This window comes from Bos mutus, chromosome 20, assembly GCF_027580195.1.
Source record: "Bos mutus isolate GX-2022 chromosome 20, NWIPB_WYAK_1.1, whole genome shotgun sequence".
NCBI classification, from domain to species: Eukaryota; Metazoa; Chordata; class Mammalia; order Artiodactyla; family Bovidae; genus Bos; species Bos mutus.
Genome location: NC_091636.1, coordinates 58,572,593 through 58,585,132, shown reverse-complemented (window position 1 = coordinate 58,585,132; position 12,540 = coordinate 58,572,593). Strand labels below are relative to the sequence as shown.

The 12,540-nt window shown below is 50.4% G+C and overlaps 1 protein-coding gene across 5 annotated transcripts in view; it reads left to right on the top strand.

Moving 5' to 3' along the window:
• The window catches only part of TRIO (trio Rho guanine nucleotide exchange factor), a 363,874-nt gene that overhangs the window by 279,128 nt on the left and 72,206 nt on the right, over positions 1-12,540 (top strand). Inside the window, exon 35 of one of the 5 annotated variants that reach the window (XM_070357712.1) lies at positions 9,771-10,590. The exons of the other annotated variants lie outside the window; for them this stretch is intronic. Within the exon in view, the coding sequence (XP_070213813.1) occupies positions 9,771-9,871 (101 nt within the window). The 3' untranslated portion in view covers positions 9,872-10,590. Of the gene's footprint in view, positions 1-9,770; positions 10,591-12,540 lie in introns of those variants that run through there. 5 annotated transcript variants of the gene reach the window in all.

Genomic DNA, 12,540 nt, shown 5'->3' with positions numbered 1-12,540 from the left:
TTGTGCCTCAGTTTTTTTCACAAGTCCCCAATCCAGACACCTTAATTTCCAGTGTGAAAAACATGGCTATGGAGATTAAATGTCTCTGTATTTGGTTGTGTATGTTTTGTAAGGATTGCAGTGTGACCCAATACTCAGGTCAGCCCAAAAGGCCCAGTACCCCCTGAGCACTGCCAGGGCCATGATGCTTTTCAGCAGGGCTGGAGTTGGAATGTGCTGGACGATGAGAATCCCTGGTAGCTTAGGGCTTCCCTGGTGGCTCAGCTGGTAAAGAATCTGCCTGCAATGGGGGAGACCTGGGTTCGATCCCTGGGTTGGGAAGATCCCCTGGAGAAGGGAACAGCTACCCATTCCAGTATTCTGGCCTGGAGAATTGCCTGGACTGTATGGTCCATGGGGTCACAAAGAGTCAGACACGACTGAGCAACTTGCACTTGACTCACAGGCCCCTTGTGCGACGCTGTGTGTGCCCTGGGTGATGTGGGGGAGGATAGAGTTAACTGATACAAATGAACAGTAAGAAAAATTGTACAATTTGTTCTTCAAGGAGATACTTTTGTGTGTCTGCAACTAGACTTCAGTGTGCACATTATTCATGGGAAAGGCCTGTACGGGCGAACTGCCGTGGAGCAGTGTTTGCCGACGGGCAGCCCTGGACTCTCGTTCTTGTCTTGCTCCAGCCGCCACCCCCTGTCGTAGCCTCTGAGGCATGGGTGGCCTGAGAGCAGCCACTCTGAGCAGAGCGAGGCCTCAGCGAGTCCCTGTGCTCCTCCAGCCCCCGGGTCTGTGGTTCACACCACCTCCCGCCCCATCAGCATCTCTGCGGGCTGGGCTCCCAGCGAGTCCACTGAGCCAGCCGCGTTGAGACGCACTGGCCCCCACTTCCCACCCTGTTTGTGATCGTTGATTGACTGCTGATACAGGGTCCAGGCATTATATCAGAAACTCTTAGAAAATCCAAGGGTTTTTTTTCCTGTCCCACTGTCTCAAGGAGGAGAGCTGTCACTGTTCTCTGTTTATTTAGTCTTGGCCCAGAAAGTAAACAGGAATCTCAGAAATCTGTTTATATTCCCAACAAGGCGAGCCTGGGTGGGTCAGCTGTGCTCTGCCTTCATGACCAAGCGCTGAGGGTGTGTGAGAGCTTGGCTCCGAGCTTCAGGTAAGAACTCAGCAGGCATCCCCACGGCGGGGCAGGGCCCCGGGCTGGCGGCAGTGCCCAGGAGCGGTAACGACAGGATGGATGACGCTCAGAAGGATTGTCTCAGTCAGTAACCGGGCAGAGTCCCGTCCCGAGCTCCCTGCAGGACGCATGTGCCTGAAGCGCATTGTGGCAGCAATTTTGACTGTCTTCACTTTTTTTTCAGTGTAAAACCAGAGCCCCTTATGAGTCTTAAGGGGGTCCTTCCATTGTGCTCACACTCAATCATTGCATCGGAAAGACTGCCCGTGTGACTGTCATGGGCCTGTCAGCTGAGGTCTTCCCTGCCCGGCCTGGCCCAGTTCGAGTTGAATTTGGAAAGTCGCTGTCAGCCACCACTGAGTTACCTTTTGCTAATCCTTGGCTTTGAGACAGGAGCTTCCGGGGTGAGAGTGATGTTTATGGTCGGCTAAGTGAAGACCTTCTGGAGCAAGAGTGATGTTTGTGGTTGGAGTCTTTGGAAGAGGCAATGTGTTGCACTTGCAGGGTGTCTTCTTTGTGCCAGGACCTGAATTCTGACTCCTTCTCTGTCTTTGGTGACATTGCACCCCTGCGCCTGAGGTGGGTGCAAACAGGTGGTCTCTGAGGTCCTCCCCGCCTCTGATGTTCTCAGGTTATGTGTATTTTGAGGCCTTTCTGAATGAAAGCCAATTCCAAATCTCCCGCTTCTCCTTATGCTAATCCCTAATGAGGTGGCAGGTGGTCTTCTTGCTAGTCCAGTGATGTATTTAGGAGAAAAGATCCACTTAGGAACCTTAGCCTTATTTAACCTCTCTGAAAATTATTTATCAAGTTTTTTCTCTCTGGGATAGTGTGTAGGTCAGTACTTGCATTTCATTTTGAAAAAGTTAAAAGCATGGTCTTTTCACTCTGAATTCTTCATTAAAAAACAAGGAAATAGAAACATGAGAAACAAGATTTCTTGCCCACCAGCCACTGGGGCCTCTACACCCAGGGCTTTGACTCACACCCCACACTTACTGAAGCAACCCTCCGCAGTTTCCAGCTTACCACATCACCTGCAGATAAGTGGGTGCCGTCAAAACCCGCTAAAAGAGAAAACCCAGGAATTGTCTTCTATAAATGTGGTGATAAATGATTGTTATCGGTGAAATGGGGCATTTTCTATAATCCAAGTGAAAATTAGGAAAGTGAGAGATGGTCATGAGAAACCACCTGAAATGTAGGTTTTCCTCTGGGTTCCACCTGGGGCTGTCTCCTTGCCCCTTTCCCGGGGTTTTCCTGCCCATCCTTCTCCTGAAGTATTCGACTCTTCACTGGACTGTCCTCCCAACTTCTCGAAGCCTCTAGTATTCAGATTCCCGCTCCTACCACCTCCCAGAAGTAAGTGGACACGGCCCCACTTGCTGCCCCCCAAATGGCCAGCACACCTGAGGCTCTCTTCACTGCTGCCCGCAATTTCTCCCTGTGATAATACACATAGAGCGTGAAATTTCCCGTCGGAACGACTGAGAAGTGCGCGGCAGTGGCGTCAGGCGCATCCACTTAATGATGCCCCATCCCCACCGTCCACCCTCAGCTCTCACTGTCCCCGCCTCTGAACACTAACTCCTCCCACCCCAGCCCTGGAACCCACCACTCCACCTCTGTGTGTGGGAGCTCGACCCCTCTCAGGACCGTGAGTGGAATTGTACATGTTTCTTTGGTGACTGGCTTGATCCACTGAACATGATGTCTTCAGGGTTCATCCTTGTTGTAGCCTGTGTCAGGATGTCCCTCCATGTTAACTGACTCACGCTCCACCCATGGATAGGTGACGGCTGTGTCAGGACGTCCCTCCATGTTAACTGACTCACGCTCCACCCATGGATAGGTGACGGCTGTGTCAGGACGTCCCTCCATGTTAACTGACTCCCGCTCCACCATGGATAGGTGACGGCTGTGTCAGGACGTCCCTCCATGTTAACTGACTCACGCTCCACCCATGGATAGGTGACGGCTGTGTCAGGACGTCCCTCCATGTTAACTGACTCCCGCTCCACCATGGATAGGTGACGGCTGTGTCAGGACGTCCCTCCGTGTTAACTGACTCACGCTCCACCCATGGATAGGTGACGGCTGTGTCAGGACGTCCCTCCATGTTAACTGACTCACGCTCCACCCATGGATAGGTGACGGCTGTGTCAGGACGTCCCTCCATGTTAACTGACTCACGCTCCACCCATGGATAGGTGACGGCTGTGTCAGGATGTCCCTCCATGTTAACTGACTCACGCTCCACCCATGGATAGGTGACGGCTGTGTCAGGACGTCCCTCCGTGTTAACTGACTCCCGCTCCACCATGGGTAGGCGACGGCTCGTTGTCCTCTTTCTCTTGGTGGACACGGGTTGCTTCCACCGTTGGGCCTGGGTGAATAGCGCTGCTCTGTCTCCGGGCGCTTTGGGAAGTGCACCCAGATGTGGAATTGCTGGGTCATATGATGCTGCTGTTTTTGATTTTTGAGCATGCTCACCACGTTTTGTTGTTGTTGTTGTTTTAGTCTCTAAATCATGTCTGTCTCTTTGCAACCCCATGGACTGTAGCCCACCAGGCTCCTCTGTCCATGGGATTTCCCAGGCAAGAATACTGGACTGGGTTGCCATTTCCTTCTCCAGGGGATCTTCCCAACCCAGGGATCAAACTCACATCTCCTGCATCGGCAGGCAGATTCTCTTACCACTGAGCCACATTTTGGAAGCCACATTTAGGGAAGCCTCCACATTTTGTTACTTTTATCTGAATAGCACCTGTGGTGCTGGAGAAGACTCTTGAGAGTCCCTTGGACTGCCAGGACATCAAACCAGTCAATCCTAAAGGAAATCAACCCTAAATATTCATTGGAAGGACTGATGCTGAAGCTGAAACTCCAGTATTTTGGCCACTTAATGCAAAGTGCCGACTCACTAGAAAAGACCCTGATGGGTCTCCTCCTGAAGGCAGGAGGAGAAGGGAATAACAGCAGATGAGATGGTTGGATGGCATCACCCACTCAAAGGACATGAGTTTGAGCAAACTCCAGAAGTTGGTGATGGACAGGGAAGCCTGGCGTGCTGCAGTCGGCGGGGTCACGAAGAGTCAGACACAACTGAGTGACTGAACAACAGCAGCGGATAGTACCCTTCAGGCCTGTTCTCCTTCACCCGTCGCCACCTTGTCTCCTCCCCACTAGGTCTCCCAGCCTCACTTCTGACCCTCTTATTGCAGCTGAAACACAAACCTGGTCATACTGGGCTCCTGCTTAAATTTCTTCAGTGACTTGGTGTTGATCACAGAATAAAATCGCAGTTTCCTAACACGTCCTACAGAGCCTTGCCCCTCACACTCGTGTGCACGTGTACACACACGCTGAGTGCACAAGTACCCTCTTTCTCCCCTGGTATGGTCCTCAACTACGGGGAGCAGGGGTTGGTTCTCAGTCTCTGGCCCCTACCTGACATTCCTGTCCCTTCTCACCAAATGTAAAGCCCTTCAGGAAAAAAAAAAATGAATGTATTCAGTGAGTCTGTGGAGGTGAGGATGCCGTTAACAAGTATTTCAACATAAAGGCTAAGGTTAGGGTAACCTGAGAAAGTCTGCGTGATGAACTCCAGGGGCCACTGAGAACACGCGAGGAGCCGCGTGGGAACTCACCGAAAGAACCTGAGAAGGCGCCAGCGGGTGCAGCAACAGAGCTGAACGTGCAGATGTGGCGGGGCGAGTACAGGGGCACGGGCTGTGGACAGCGGGCTTGGCGAGGGGCGGGAGCGGGGGCCCTGCGTGCAGGTCACAGGGCCTCTACTTGTGGCGGTGTGGGCTCAGCAGGGGTGCTCACTGGCAAGTGAGAACCATTCGTCCTGATCCACTTTGTCCAGTTCTGTCCTGTGTTTTCTCACTTTCACGATACACGGCCTTCTTTAGATAAACCCACAGGGCCACTACTCAAAGCTGTGAGAAAAGGACATACCATTGAGACCAGGGGTTACACTCAGACTCACATGCAGTTTCTTAGAACAAATGAAGCAACGATGGATGAATGGATGGATGAAGTGCCCAGACCCCGGGTCTGGAGGTCGTAAGTTCCACCTCTGATTCTCAGGGTAACCGCTGACACAGCCACTACGCAAGGATGAAATTGGGACACGTTTCCCTTAAGGCCCAAGTTGCAGAGTCTCTGAGGCCCCACCACCCTCTGTCCAGGGCATTTCTCCTGACCTGGCCCCTTCCTTCAGCTCCCTGTCCACATTCAGGCCCTGGGAGGTTGTGGCTCTTCCTGCTTGCTGGTGGCGCCCACCAGTTCCTGTGCCCTCTGCCCCACAGCCCCTTGGCCCCGTGCCATACAGGTGAGACCAGGTAACAGGACTCAGCACAGGTTTGCAGGTGGCGGAAGAGGAGGACTCAGAGGCTGCCAGTGTGTGCTGTCTCAGGAACCCCAGGCCTCGCCTGGTGCCCATCATCTGGGTTTGGTGAGCGCCAGCTCAGAGGGTAGATATATTAAAGTGGTTCCCCTGCTCAGAATATAAGCAGTTGCTAAGGTTCAGTCCTGAATATTCATTGGAAGGACTGATACTGAAGCTGAAACTCTAATACTTTGGCCACCTGATGCAAAGAACTGACTCATTAGAAAAGACTCTGATGCTGGAAAAGATCGAAGGCAGGAGGAGAAGGGGACGACAGAGGGTGAGATGGTTGGATGGCATCACCGACTCGATGGACATGAGTTTGAGTAGGCTCCGGGAGTTGGTGATGGAAAGGAAGCCCTGTCCATCCCTGTCCTCCCTGGCGTGCCTTTGCGTCCATGGGGTCACAAAGAGTCAGACACGACTGAGCGACTGAACTGAACTAAAGGGTCCTCACCCCGATCCAGACCACCTTCCCAGTTCCCGGGGCAGCCCACCTGGCCAAGAGACACCCACTCCTGAGAGGAAGCCTGAACTCTGCTCACAGGGCCAAGGCCTCATCCTTTGCTTCTCTGCCTTCACCAGAAATGTAGGCAAGGAAAGATAGAGCTCTGGGACCCAGGCCTCTTACATTTCCCCAAGGGTTTTGAGACAGCTGGGCTTAACGTTTGTTCAACCCAAATATCCTCTTCCCTACATCGTGAAATCTGCTGCCTCAAGGATGAATCTAGTCCACCACATATGACTGCTTATGCCTTTTAGATGACCTACACCTTTTAGGAAAGTGTAAGATAAGACATTAAAAAGGCTGTCCCAGTAAGTTACATCAGTCCTGTCTGACTCTTTGAGATGCTGTGTATAGCCTGTGAGGCTCCTCAGTCCATGGGGTTCTCCAGGCAGGAACACTAGAGTGCGTGGCCATTCCCTCCTCAGTCCATGGGGTTCTCCAGGCAGGAACACTAGAGTGGGTGGCCGTTCCCTCCTCCTGGGGGTCTTCCTGACTCAGGGACTGAACCCTTATCTCATTTTGTTTCCTGAATTAGCAGGTGGGTTCTTTACCCCTAGTGCCACCTGGGAAGACCCCTGGGAAGTCTAAACCCATCAGGCTTTAGTGATTTTAAAAATTTTAGTTGAGTCTTTTGTGGTTCTGCTGTATTTAGGCATTTGCTTAGTACCAGATTGTCCCTATTAATCAGAAAACATAGCCACCCCAGGCACACCGATGCATAGCCGTTCAAACCTGTATCTGCCCACACATCCTTTAAAAATATATAATGGAGGATCTATATAATTTTTTTTTTAAATTAGCTTGGAAAAAGAGCACTTTTTGGTCTGTTTGAATAGCTGCTAATATAAATCCCTGTGGGAAGAAAAACTGAGGAACAGAGAGTTGCCCCAAGAACAAAGACTTAGTCCCTCCTCTGAGCCCCAGGGTGGATCTAGGGCGAGGGGATCGGCCCAAGACCTGTGATTAAGGCGTGTTTTCTGTGCAGCATGTAATTACGGAGCCACACAAGTGGCCATGACTATGTTGAATGCTTCATGTTGGAAGTATTTTCATACTCCATCTTCACATTAAGGTGTTTATTAAAACAGGAAAAAGACCTAAGAAGGTATTGACACCATCTATATTAGATGATCACAAAATTATATATATAACGAAGCCATAAACAATGAATCAGCAAGCCACCTTCCCACAGACGACCATGACACAGTGTTTAGGGCAGGAGACATAGTCAGGGAGCAGAGATCACCAGGGAAAATTGTGTGTCTTGCTCAGGATGACCCAGGGCCAGGCAGGGTGACTGCTTCCTGCCTCCCTGTGGACTCTGTTCTAACTGCCTCCCCTATGACATACGCACATGTCAGACTTTGCCATTCATTAGACAGGCTGGAGTTTCTCTTTTAAATGTGTTCGCTCTAATTCTCATCTCCTGAAGCTGTGAAAGGTTACAGGGAGATGATGTGTTTGGTGCACGGGTTTTCATTAAATATTTTGAAGATGAATAAACACTGCCCATGCAGGGGGATGTACATGTACGTTTCAGCCAGAGTCAGTCAGCACTTGTTTCCTGATGGTGTTTACTGGGTCGCGGCTCTGAGGACACCTGGTAAAACAGCGTGTGCCGGGAAAACTGAGGTCCGTTTGGCTTTGACCCCTGTGTTTCTTTCTCTGTTCTGAGAAGCATGAGATGGTTTTGTGATTATTTTGTGTGCCTCAAGCTGAAACATTAACAGAATTTTGAAAGATTTGACTGTAGATCCTGGTAGATAGGGTAGAGCTAAAATCTATGACCAAAAAAAAAGCTGTGACTGAAACGCAGAGACTCACTTTGCCAACAGAGGTTCTGTCTAGTCAGTTATGGCCCTTCCAGTAGTCTTGTATGGACGTGAGAGTTGGACCATGAAGACTAAGCGCCAAAGAATTGATGCTTTCGAATTATGGTGCTGGAGAAGACTCTTGAGAGTCTCTTAGACAGCAAGGAGATCAAATCAATCGAAAGGAAATCATCCTTAAATATCCATTGGAAGGACTGATGGTGAAGCTGAAGCTCCAATACTTTGGCCACCTGATGCAAAGAGCCAGCTCATTGGAAAAGACTGTGATGCTGGGAAAGATTGAGGGCAGGAGGAGAAGGGAACGACAGAGGGTGAGACGGTTGGATGGCATCACTGACTCAGTGGACATGAGTTTGAGCAAGCTCCGGGGGATGGTAAAGGACAGGGAAGCCTGGCGTGCTACAGTCCGTGGGGTCACAAAGAGACACAACTTAAGACTGAACAAGAGCAACAGCAACCTGATAGCTGAGCTGCAAGTGGCATGGAGAGCGGAAAGGATCTGCAAAGCCCCAGGCTGTGTCTGTTGCAGCAGGTCCTGATCTAATCTGATAGAAGCAGCAGTACCTGTGTCCGGAGAGGTTAAAGCGTCTGCCTGGAATTCGGGAGACCCGGGTTCGATCCCTGGGTCGGGGAAATCCCCTGAAGAAGGAAATGGCAATCCACTCCAGTACTCTTGCCTGGAGAATCCCATGGAGGGAGGAGCCTGATAGGCTACAGTCCATGGGGTCACAAAGAGTCGGACATGACTGAGCGACTTCACTTCACTTCACTTCACAAAACTTTTACATACCATTTCATCGACCCCCACATTCAGAACTTCGTTTCTAAATAAGGAAGAAATATCAAATATTAAAACTTATTTTTAGATGTTTCACATGGTTCAAAAATAAAACTGAAGAAGTGTAAGTTGAGAAGTCTGGTTCCCACAGCCCGTCCGCCACACTTGGGTCACGCTTTGTGTTCGTTACTCGTTTCTACGCCTGGTGCCGTGTGAGGCACGTGCAAGCCTGTGCTCACTGTTCACTCCTCTTTCCATCTTCCTACCTAAAAGGGAGCGGATTTTGCCCCAACTTTGTCACTCATTCGTACCTTTTGGGAGTGCCTTTAGTACCTAAAGAGGTGTCTGCCTCCTCCTTTTCCATGGGTGGGAGAACTTGCTGTGTGCACATGCCTTGCTTGGTAACTCGTGCAAGGCTGAGCACCCTGGGCTGCTGCTGTTATGAACAGGGCCGAGAGGGCCACGGTGTGTAGACGTCTTCTCGTTCATAAGCAGCCCTGTCTATGACGAAGTTCTACCAGTGGGATTGTTGGGTTCAGTGGTAAATGCATCCATGGAAAATACACTTTTGAGGCAGAATCACCTGAATCGTAAATTAATCAATCAGGGGCTTCCCTGGTGGCCCAGTGGCTCAGCCTCTGTGTTCTCAGTGCAGTGGGCCTGGGTTTGATCCCTCCTAGACCCCACATAGTTGTGGCAACAACTATTTATAAGACCCAACACAGCCAAATAAATAAATATTTTTTTAAATAATTAAAAATAATCAGATCAGAAAAATATCACAGTTAACAGGTTATTTAATGACATTTCTTTTATGTATTTTTTAAATTTTGGTCAGAGTGGTGACATTTGCACTGTCCATTTCAGCGACCCACACTGAACACACTGAATTCTAATTTTATCTTGCTGTTCTGTCCCTAAGTTGTGTCCAACTCTTTCCGACTCCATGGACTGCAGCATGTCAGGCTTCCCTGTCCTTCCCTATCTCCCAGAATTTGCTCAAACTCATGTCTGTTGTATGCCATCCAACCATCTCATCTCTGTCATCCCCTTCTCCTGCCTTTTGTCTTTCCCAGCGTCAGAGTCTCTCCCAGTGAGTCGGTTCTTCGCATCAGCTGGCCAAAGTATCGGAGCTTCAGCTTCAGCATCAGTCCTTCCAATGAATATTCGGGACTGATTTCCTTTAGGATGGAATGGTTGGATCTCCTTGCAGTCCAAGGGCCTCCCAAGAGTCTTCTCCAACACCGCAATTTTATCTCACCCAGTTAGAAACAAAAGGCTGCCCTCTTTGAGTAAGGGCCCTCCTGAAAGTCATAAATGACTTGAAAGTTGTAAATGACGCGGGACGTTTCCGTGTGACTCCTGTGAGGTGAGACTTCGGTGGAGGTTTTCTTTCCCACAGGGCTCTGCACAGGAGTGTGCAGTGAAGTGTTGACATAAATACTGCCTCACCAGGGCTGCATTTTGTGCAGATTCTGTCAGAGGGGTGCATGTGAAGAGTTCGACGCTAATGGCGGAACAGTGGTAGTTTCCAAAGTGAGTGACCTCCCGTAGTGTGCGTCTAAAAGTAGCCGTTGTGACTCTTGTGCCGTCCGTCCAGGCCAGACCACATCACACACCATCACCTGTGAGAAACACGTTCAGGAGACAGTGTTTTCTGGGGTTCCCCTAAGGGGCTTGGAAGTCTCCATACAATCTCTGTACTTCCTGAAGGATTCAGTTTCTAATCACAAGCAATTCCATAACAAAATTTGAAAAATACTGTTTTAAAAAATATTTATTCACTGGTTTGTTTATTTGGCTGCAGTGGGTGTTACTGTGGTTTATGGGCTCTAGTTCCCTGATCAGGGATTGAACCCAGGCCCCCTGCATTAGGAGCACAGAATCTTAGCTATTGGGCTGCCAGGGAAGTCCCTGAAAAATACTGTTTTTTAAACCCTGCACAGTGTAACTTTTTCCTTCTGTACTGACAGGCTGAAAGGATTTTGGAGGAGCGAGAGGAGTGTGGGAGGCCGGAGGTCAGTCAGAGAGTTCAAGAGGCTGACCTTTGAACTCCGCCCCTCACAGCCAGCTCTGTCTGGAAGAAGGGTCCTGACCCCTTTCCCAGTGCCCTCTGGACAAGCGGAACTGCCCTGGCATCTCCTGACATGCTTTGGTGCTGGGGCCTTTGAGGTGCACTGTAGGGTGGTCTGACCAGCGGTGGCTGGGGTATTTGGACAGCTTGACCATTCCACAAGGCTGACCATTCAAAGTGTTAGTCGCTCAGTTGTGTCTGACTCTTTGTGATCCCAGGGACTATAGCCCTCCAGGCTCCTCTGTCCATGGGATTCTCCAGGCGAGAATACTGGAGTGGGTTGCCATTCCCTTCTCCAGGGGACCTTCCTGACCCAGGAATCGAACCTGGGTCTCCTGCATTGCAGGCAGGTTCTTTACCGTCGGAGCCACCAAAGAAGCCCGTTTTTCAAGGGCGTCATCATTTTCCAAAAACTCTTCTGACCGTCCAGGCTCAGGACAGCGGACCCAGCATCTTTGTGTCTGAAGGGCCCTTTCAGACGTGTGAGATACAATAAACAGGCTCATTCGCCTGGCAGCTCTGGAATTCCACGCTGGTCCCCGTTGTCTTGAAGCCTTGAGTTCAGGTGGATCCTTTCCCTCCCCCACCCCTTCTCCTGAGTCTGTAGAACTTTGAGTTTACTAGCAGGAAAGAATATTCACGTTCTGTTTTTTGAGATAGGTTAGCTTCCTTTGGTCTCAAAAATAATGAGTCCCAGATGATTATCAGATGGGGCAGAGGCTGCTTCAGTCATCTCAGGCCGCCCTCACACAAACCACAGACTGCATGGCTTAGACAGCAGACGCTGATTTCTTCGTAGTCCTGGAAGCCCTAGGTCCAAATGAAGGCGTGGGCAGACTCACTTTCTTGGCGAGCAGACAGCCACCTGCTTGCTTGTCCTCACATGCTCCTCCCTCTGTGTGCACCCCAGTGACTCTCTATGTGTCTCGATTTCCGGTTCTAATAAGGACCTCAGTCATGCTAGATTTAGACCCACCCTTACAACTTCGTTTTAACCTAGTCACTTTCGTAAAGACCCTGTCTCCAAATCTGGTTACATTCTGAGGTCCTGGGAGTTAGGACTTGAACTCAGGAGTTTGAGGGGCCACAGTCAGCTTCACTGTGGAAAAGACCCTGATGCTGGGAAAGATCAAGGGCAGGAGGATGAGATGGTTGGATGGCATCACTGACTCGATGGGCATGAGTCTGAACAAACTCAGGGAGATGGTGTAGAACAGGGAAGTCTGATGTGCTGCAGTCAATGGGATCGCACGACTGAGCAACTGAACAACAGTCAGCCTCTTGAAGAGGGGCGGGTGGAGCCTCAGAAGGTAACGGTAGTGACAGGAAGTGTGAGGGCGTGCCCTGTGCCAGGCTCTGTGCTGCTTTTCTCTTCATTTCATCCTCAGGATACTCTGATGGCAGTGTATGCTGCTGTCATCCCGGTGTGATGCGCGGAAGATGGACAGAGAGAGAGAGTAACTTGACCCAGCTTAGTAGACGGCAGAAAATGGGATTCGAAAAGCAGTGGTCAGCCTTCAGGGCTCCAGTTCCTAACCACTGCGTGCCTTGCTCTCCATACAAGCTGGAAGGAGCCCGTGGTCTAGTGGGGAAGCTATGGCTTCTGTAAGCAAACTCAGCTGCCCCGGGCCAGCCATCACTTGTGGAAGAGCTGATTCGAGAAGCCAGTCCCTCTTGCCCACCACACACGAGACCTTTTGCCTCCCTGGGGCTGCACACATTCCTAAGACACGCCCCACCACACACACACACACACACCACCACCAGCAGCA